This window comes from Malurus melanocephalus, unplaced genomic scaffold (genome assembly GCF_030028575.1).
Source record: "Malurus melanocephalus ecotype Western Australia unplaced genomic scaffold, MMel_1.1 scaffold_84, whole genome shotgun sequence".
NCBI classification, from domain to species: domain Eukaryota; kingdom Metazoa; phylum Chordata; class Aves; order Passeriformes; family Maluridae; genus Malurus; species Malurus melanocephalus.
Genome location: NW_026623316.1, coordinates 836,696 through 845,841, shown reverse-complemented (window position 1 = coordinate 845,841; position 9,146 = coordinate 836,696). Strand labels below are relative to the sequence as shown.

The following is a 9,146-nucleotide window of genomic DNA, read 5'->3' as shown; positions in this document are numbered from 1 at the left end:
AAAACCATTGAATTTTGGAGGAGATAGAAGTGGGGATATTGTTACCTTAGATTTAATCTTTATCTCTGCTCTTAAAGACAAACTACTGTATTTAATCTCCCAAATGCTGCCTTCTTGATTTGCATTCTGAACACTAGAGAGGAGTGTTCGATGAGTCACAAATATGGATGGAGCAGATCCTTCTTGCATGGTTCTTGCTCCAAAAGCTGTCTTTGTTTTAATGGTAGTCTGATATTGTATCTTCAAAGAAGATTATCATAAAAGTATCACTACAATGAATTCCTCACTTTTGAAGGAGAAGTGAGGGRAAAAAAAAGGACTCAGCTAATTCATTTTCATCTTTCTCTTTTCACTGATGTGAATGACRGAAAGTGAACTCCCAGTGATCTATCTGCTTATAAAAAAGAGGTATTTATACAGATGCATAATCATGGGTATTGTTCACATTAGTAATTTTTAGTAATAAAGTTCTGCTTCAGGATTATTTAGCACAGACATTACAGAGTCACCCATCCAGTTTACTGTACCAATCTAAAATGTCAACACTTTTAAGCTGTATTTCTTTGATTGTCTTTCATGGAATATTTTTAGCATCCTATACCACTGTTAAAAACTGCACTGTGATCTTGACAAATGTAAAATGTCAGCTTTAATGTATCAGACCTATCAGCTCAATGAAAATAACTCAGAAGTATTGATTACTTAACGATTTTTGGGGTATTCATTAACGTCTATGTGCAGATCATCCACTCTCCAGAGCTCCTGAAGTGCTGATGACACATTAGTGTACTGCTGATTGTTTATTAGAAAACTGATTACCTACTGGATTAGTGTGTCAAAATATACTACCTTTCATTGCCTGACAAACTTGCAAATTATTGTATTATKTTTATATACATTCATATATATCTATCACAGAGGCATTATAATCAATTTAAGGCTGGGGGGTTAACTCAGTCTGTTTGAGATATTACTGTCTACTTGAACTTGATAGTTTTGTTATTTTGATGTCTACAAAGACAAGTACTTTGCTTGATGAGTAATAGGAGCCTTGGATCCTTACCTAACTGAGCTGTAAGTAATACAGTTGCAAAATAAGGTATAAAATTACCTGTGTTTTTAAATCACCTGATTTTAAGAGGTCACCAAATAAAGAAAACATGTGGTAACACGATGCCTAGGAACCATCAGTGATTCAGATAAAGGCAATAGAGTGATCAAAACACTAAAATCACTGGCTGTGGCAGGCCTCGTGACCCTTTCTGAGGCTTGCCAGGGAGGCTGCGACTGGGCACTACATGCAYCTTGCATTGCTCTGAAAGTGCAGAACAAAGTTTGCCATATTTCTTTAAAATGTGACTTCCCATCATTTACCCGCAAGATTCTTCTATTGTGGGAGTGCTACAGTCTGACACAGAAAGGCACAGGAAAGAAGGATGCTAAAGAGAGGAAAGAAAAAGGTGCTACAAGCATCTACCCTTTGGGTGGCGSGGCTGTGGAAGGCAAGTGTTGCTGCTGGGTCAGACTGCGCTGTCTGCACTTACACAGCCTTTGGGTAAAAGTCAGAATAAAGCCTCTGGCAAGGCCCTTCATTCCCTTGTCTTTTGCTTGCACCTGRGTAACCTTCAGATAGCACCTGATGTGCCTACAATTTTCTAGGCACTTCCAAATGATGTGGGTGGTACTTTCAGGACCATAGTTTTGGATTTATAAGTACCTGGCTTATGGGAAGAGATCTGTACTAGGCTCCTGATTCCTCTTTTCAATGTGGTCCAGAGAAGTTGTTGCTGGATACAAACTGACAGAAAAGGTGAAGATAATAGTGTCACAGCAGTCAGCATTACTGTCTCACAGTAGGTAGGAATGGGAGGAAGGGCAGGAATACTTTTTTTCTGGATTATGATGTACTCTATGTACTCTCTCCCTCTATCAACTGTTCTTTCACAGTCTGTTATAGCAGAATAACACTCCCRTAAGCTCTGTCCATGACACTGGTGAGCACATGAGTGTTTTTGTGTGCGTGTTCTTTACAGTAACCCATACCTGTTTAATGCCATGTTGGAAAATTGAACAGTAGTCAAATTTGTCAGAAAGTAAAAAGGGTCTGTATCTCATGTGACCACCACCCGGCAACCATGGGGCTGATCCCAAGCCTGACTGCTAGACATACCAAATTTTGGCTAAGCCTACACTGTAGATACATGCATTGGCAATAATGGCACTTCTTTAACTGAGATACAGTTTAATTTCCATTTAGGGCTATCTGATGGCATTTGAAAGTATTTTAAATATCCCCAGACACATACAGGTCCAAAGCAATTCCAAAGTCCTCACACAATCAGATGCCATCAGTGAAAACTGGATCCGTGTTAACTTCTTTCACAATGCATGTGTTCCTTCATTGTAATTGTAAGGAGCAATGAACTACAGCATTCAATCTCCTCAGTCTCAGCTTGTCACCCTTCCATAAGGCTSCCTGCTACGATTTGCTTGGGTGGAGTCAGCAAACAGAATTGTTCAGCAAACAGAACAGAAAAGTTCACAAAGAGCACCAATAGTTTTGGGATATATCTGCAGTACCGGGGTTTCTGATTTTGTTTAGAGAACCCTCATRTTACTGGTCTGCTGTTTGCTTCACAGTGCCTTCAAAACATTGACATTGAGGATTACAGAGAGAATTGGTTTAATTTGCTTTGTAAACTTCTGTGAAAGGGTTTGGATGGAGAAAGTGCTGAGAGTCTATTTTAGAGAAAAAAGTATTAATTTGATACTCTCAAAAGAAAAATTTTAAGATTTCATTCAACAAGTACATTTAACATTACATTTTAAACTCCTTTGAAAGGGTAACAAAAATCCAAGAAAAACAACCAACCAAATAAGAACTCACAAAAAAACCCTTGACAACACTGAAGTGTCACTGCAGGTACAACATATATATTCAACCTGAAATGAATGCTCTCCAGTTTTGCATTTCAGCAAGAAACAATGGAAAACACATGCCCTATTGCAAACTGAAAKAATCTTTCCTGTTAATTCTTTTGGGTTGACTCCTGAATATTAGACCTTTGAATTACTGGATTCTGCAGGCAAGTGCCCTTACTATTTTTTAATTTTGTTGACATGGAAGGGTGAGAAAAATTTAAGACAAGGGAGGTGACAAATAATTTTCCTTTTTCTCCTACATTTTAATTTACTTAAGAGCTTTGTTCCTAGACTAGCAGCCATAGTGGAGACTTCAGTAAGATAAGAGTACACAAAAACTTTACAGTGGTGAGGCTGGCTTGATAGCTTGTGATGACATGAAAAGAAATCCCTCCTAACTGGACCTGCAGTCCAGGCAATTCAGCTAAAGCTTTGACTACAGATAACCTCACTTAGCATTGTTATCTTAATGAAAAGCAAATAGAAAAGTCTTCCACCATCCAAAGTTACCTAGGACCTACAAAGAAAATGCTTTCCAACAGAAAAACTTTTTTAACCAATCCCAAACTTCCTCCTAAACAACAATTAATTTGAAGTACTTTTAAAATATGGTTACCATATGTTCACCATTTTWAAAAGCAACTTCTGGAAATAATATGCATACAAATACACCGGGTGTTTAACATTGCTGACTTACTCCATGCTCACTGTAATTTGTCAATACACACTTATGAACACAGCTGCCTTACTGCATTAGAAATCATGAGATTGYATTTGCAGCAGAAGCATATTTAAAATTGGACTTAGTAGCACCTTCAAAATTATTCCTGTTATTATTAAAGTAACTTAGCTAGAATTTAAGTAATTTATCACTATTTATGCATGGMAATTCTTTCTAGTATTAAAAATATTAGTTAACAGAAGGGTGTAATTCTCCACAAATACAAACTTCTCTGAGATACAGAAACACTATTTCAGTGGCTTTTACAGCTTGCATTTTTTTGGTAAGTGTACACTCAAAATTCCTTCATAAACAAACATTTGAACCCTTAATTGCATGATCAAGAGGCAGAAATCTTGTTTTTTCTATTTATGGTTCTTCCTTACTAGAATTTGTTGAGGGTTTTTTTTTTTTCCTAAACAGTCTTTATACCAGGTTTTGTGCACCCCTTTTCCAAAGGAGGAACTAAATKGCAATGAGACATCAAGAAGAGCTGCAGATCTCTCTTTTTCCTCCATCACAGATAGGAGATCCATTTCTGGATAAGTTTTCCTCCTCTCTCAAATGCAACCAGTCCTGTGTGTGACAAATCCGCCTTTTTGAACAGATCCCTTGCAGGATCAAGGCTCATATGTCTCGTTATCTGACTACTGGGGATGGGAAGATCTGCAAACTGCAATTTTGGCTTCATGTGAGGTTACTAGTAAGCTTCCTGCAAATACTTCAACCAGAGAGAAAATGGTACCACTGTTTCTTGTGCTTAAGGAAGAAATTAAATAAACATCTTGCAAAACTGAAATTATTCCATACATCATATAGAAGCGGAACAAATCATGCACATTTTTTTTTTGTTGCTCTGTCCTGCAACTTGAGGAATAGTCAAATACATCCTGGAATACTTAAATACTTCCACATGAGCAGGCCAACACAAACAAACAAACAAACAAACAAACAAACAAACAAACAAACAAACAAAAACCTGAAAAAGTAGCAAATCCTGAACAACTGGTTAGTTGTAGTACATGCATTAACCTCTTTCGCAAATGAAATTGTGCTGTAACCAAGTCCATTTTGGAAAAGGGAAAAGAAATTAGTAAACCAAAGGGGAAAAATAATGACTCTAAATGGGGCAAAATAGCAGATCTATTGGAAACATGACAAAAACAGGATGTTAAGGAAAAAAATTAAGTGGAGTCAACAAGGTTACACATAAGTAACACCTTAACATTAAATGAAATCTATTTTCCATTTTGACCCGGAAACCTCTTCCATTAATTACTAAAATCTATTTACACAGCAACTAGATAAAATCAATCTGATTGCTCACACCATTTTTGGCTCACTTTCTATAGGCCCTGAGCATTCAACAGACTGGCTCAAGAGAAGTCGATATTTAGATGCTCTGATTTTCCCTGTTTTGTCTCCTATAACATTATCCTAGCCATGGCTTCTGCTACGCAAGTTCTTCTGAGCTGGATACGCATCATTTTGCTCCTGGCTCTGTCCCTTTGCCCCCAGCAAAGACATGTGTGGAGGCCATGCCTCCTTCCAGCCTTATATGGAGGCAGAATGTGCTCACCAGTATCTCTGTCGGGCTTGTTATGAGGGGTTCTGACATTTACCAGATCAAAAGCACCGTTTGGCAAAAGCAGGAAAAAAAAAAAAAGACAAACAGAGAAGAGTAGATGGAGAACAGTGCTTGGACAACTGGGAGGGACACAAACCATCTTCTACACTTATTCCCTATCTCCTAGGAACATCCAGGAATCTTCCAAAAGAAGTGATGGCAATACATAAAATGGGATTGTTCCAGTTACAATATACACTCTTGGTTCAGGCAAGACAAAGACACAAGGATGGGAAATACTTCTTCTGCCTTGGAAAACACTTCCTGTTAGGTAGGCAGAGCCTTGAAAGACTAAAGGTAAAATACACCTGGATCACCGGAAATATGGTTGTAGGTGAGCACTGAGGGAGAATTTCTGAGACATGTACATGTTTAGCTTTAATATCAGCAATTAGAAACTGCAGAAATTAACAAAGTCTGTCAAATGTAAAATCATCTTTATCAGGTGACCTTTTTTTTTGTATCTGGGGCAGCTGAACAATATCAATTTATAGTGATGATCTTATGCCACAAGCTAGAGTCGCATTTTCTATCCAGTGATTCTGAAACTGAAAGAATGTGCATATTGCTCCCCCTTATTTAACCAGAGCCAAATTAACTTTTGAGTGAAGCTCCATCTACTTCAGCATATAGACATCAAAGAGTCATTTTAATGTTCTTACAGAATAGCCTGTCCCAGTCTTGATCATATTTTCAGCTATGACTCTCTGGCAGCACCCTGTCACTTAATTAAAACAATCAAAGTATCCTTAGAGAACAGCAGATTGTGCTGGGTTTTCTTGAAAGAACCAAACCCATATAAATTCTGATTTTAACTGCACCRCTAACTGTTTCACCTCATGGTCTGACCTTGCTTTTCAAGGGAACCTCTGCAGAGTGCTGGTGATGCTGGTGAACAGCAGCAACGCATTTCCCTCTCTAATCTCAGCTGGCAAAAGCTGCTGGCTCCAAGCACTTACTTGAAGGGCTTTTCCCCAGTGTGCGTCCGGATGTGGTTGTTGAGTGTTGTGGCACCAGCGAAGGCACGGCCGCAGTATCCACACTTGAAAGGCCTGTCGCTGGAGTGCGTCACAACGTGGTTCCTCAGCTCSGAGGGCTGTGAGAAGGACTGGGAGCAGTGACCGCACTGGTAGGGTCTGCAGAGGGAAAGAAACAGAGTCCCATCAGTGCCTTCCGTGGGTGTGATCAGGAAACCACACAGCAGGGAACTCCTGATCTTCCCAGACAAAGAGACCCCACTTGTCTGGGTCTCTCTTGAGGCACACAAACCCAGAACTTCCCAACCTCTTTAACAAATGTGGAATTCTTGGGGAGGAATTAGCTGAGAGCCTAAGGAGACCACAAATCATAATTCAGCAAACCAGTGAGCCTGYAGTGAGCATCATACGCCTGCCTTAATTCTTTCAAACTCAACAAAAAGGTCTGCACACATCAGAACTAAGGGACTCATGAAATCCTACCAGCTACAGTCTAACCTACAAATTCATGTCTGAAGGTTATGTGTATAYCCTAGCTGTATATTGTGGCTATCCACCATTAAATTCCTCATATTGATTTGGAGGTTTTYAGAGATCACTCATTTCAATAAGAGACTTGGAAAAAATAACCACTGTGTTGCAATTAGCTTTCTATTTGCWTACTTCTGTTGAAAACCTTTGCATTTATTCACGTTTTTCTTCCTCCAGATTGAAAATGCCTTTTTTGGGGATCTTGAAAGAAACCCAGAACTCAGGTTTTTGACAACACTTTTTGTTAAAAATAAACATAACAAACAAACACAAAAAACTGAGTGATATGTTACAAATTCAGAATCATAACAAGCAAACTGCAAACACAGAAAGAAAAGGATACAAGAGAGGAATGTGAGACTGGTCTGCTGAAATGTTAACTAAAATAAAATGCCAAGAAACCATGTTTATATACTTCTCTTTGGTAAAAGTGACTGAATACTAACATCCTACGGGGTTTTTTTTTTTTTTTTTCCATTTCACATTTGTTTTAAGTTAGTGGCATAGTCCTAAATGCTTATCAGACTTTTTGTTAAGAAAATGAAGATTTTTTCTGGAGGGKTAATAATGATTTTTACTCTACACAACGTTTTAACTCCTGTTGTCTGCCTTTCCAGAGCCARTGGCCAACACAACTTAATTGCTCTCTCTGTAATAAATGTATATGTTTAAATAGCTAGAAACCAAAACTAAAGGGAAGGAGACAATGGTGRCCAGGCATGTACAATTCAATTAAGTGCACAATAAAGTGAACTATCTCATTTGTCAAGTGAACTGCTTAATTGTGGCTACTTGCATCACTGAACACAAATACTATTATTTTACAGTGCTTCAGAGCACTGAACCCTGATTGTAGAATTTTTTAGCTTGATTAATAGCTTGGTATTCATCAATAACTCAATAGCTTACAATTTTAATTACTTGCATTTGAAAATCTAACTACTCTCCAACAAGTTTGAAAGTAATATATAAAAGCTGTGGAAAGGTAATTTATATTATGTGGCCCTTAAACATGTACAGATGTATGTAAAATAACATTAAAAAAAAAAAAGGAAATTATTATCAGTTTCTCTTACTGGAAGACAAGCACTGGCATGTCCAATTTTCACCTTTCTTGGAGTGAAAAGTTAATTTGCACAGAAAATATTTATCAAATTTGGCATGAAATTTAAAGAGTTGTTAAAACAAAAGTGATTTGTGAATACAGACTCACTTGTATGGGTATTTTCAAATCAAACATTTTTTTAACAAAATAATGCAATAATATATGCCATATCCAGGAAATAGAGATTTTTTTTTAATAGTGAAAGGGACCATTAACATCTATTAGCCTCTGGTTATCTATTTTTAACAGCAACCACAAAAAATGATACAATGCTACATAAAACCAATGAATCTCTTATTTTTTAAACAGTCAATGTGATTAATTTAATGCAGTGAAAATTCACACTGTAACTTGTCTRTAAACACTCAAAATTTCAAAGGAGATCTAAGTGAACGTTGTGATGCCAAGTGATATATGAGTTCACCACCTACAGTGGCTCAAAACAATTGTCTTCTTTATAAAGTACTCAGATTATACTTCACTGTTCTATGATCAAGAAAATAAGCCCTGTAAAAGATGACCTATTGTTAGATCACTTTGACTGTATTTTTCCCATTATTCTCCCACATCTTGGGAGAAAAATTATTAAAGTTACCCCTGTCTTTGAGGGGGATGCATTTATCCAGTTTATACCCAGGTAATCCTGATTAATACTAAAATGTGTAAGTTTTCTAAAGCTTAGGTACATGACACACATTAAGCCAAGTTTATTTTAAAAAGAGAGCCTATAAATGCATTAAAACACTCTAACAGCTTTAAAATGCTCTAATTTGTGCAATGGTAGATTCAAATATGCCCACTTTTGACAACTTTTGGATAATATTGTTTTACCAAGAGCAAAAAAAATGTCATTCAATAAGTACAAAAGTTATCGTTCTGTTCTCCGGTAACCATTTTCCTGAGCTCAGAAATTTTTTCTTGGAAGAAAATAAAATCAATAAGTTATTTTTCAAAAAAAATGAAAGCAGCGCTGAAGGACTGGAAGCGAACAATGCTCGGTTCAGTGAGTACATTGACATGGGCAGAGCACGCCTGCCTTTGATGTAGCAGTTATGTCTTCTGCCATCACTTTGGTCTGCACTGGGACAAGGAATTAAAATTGTGACCTCGCTGTAAGAGAGCTCTGCAGACAGAAGGAGCAGGGACAAAGTGACAGAAATGTTGGTCTTCTTAGGTTGTACTTTCAAGAGTCCACTGCGGGACTGAATGCACTCCCAGCTCAGAAAAACTTATTTCCATGGAATGACCAATGTGTCTATTGTA

The 9,146-nt window shown here is 37.5% G+C and overlaps 1 protein-coding gene across 1 annotated transcript in view; it reads right to left on the bottom strand.

Moving 5' to 3' along the window:
• The window catches only part of LOC130574515 (putative histone-lysine N-methyltransferase PRDM6), a 10,056-nt gene extending 2,182 nt beyond the window's left edge, over positions 1–7,874 (bottom strand). Inside the window, exons 1-2 of the mRNA XM_057367782.1 lie at positions 7,855–7,874; positions 6,230–6,406 (exon numbers count right to left, since the gene is read on the bottom strand). Of these exons, the coding sequence (XP_057223765.1) occupies positions 6,230–6,406; positions 7,855–7,874 (197 nt within the window). The remainder of the gene's footprint in view (positions 1–6,229; positions 6,407–7,854) is intronic.
• Positions 7,875–9,146: the final 1,272 nt, after the last annotated feature.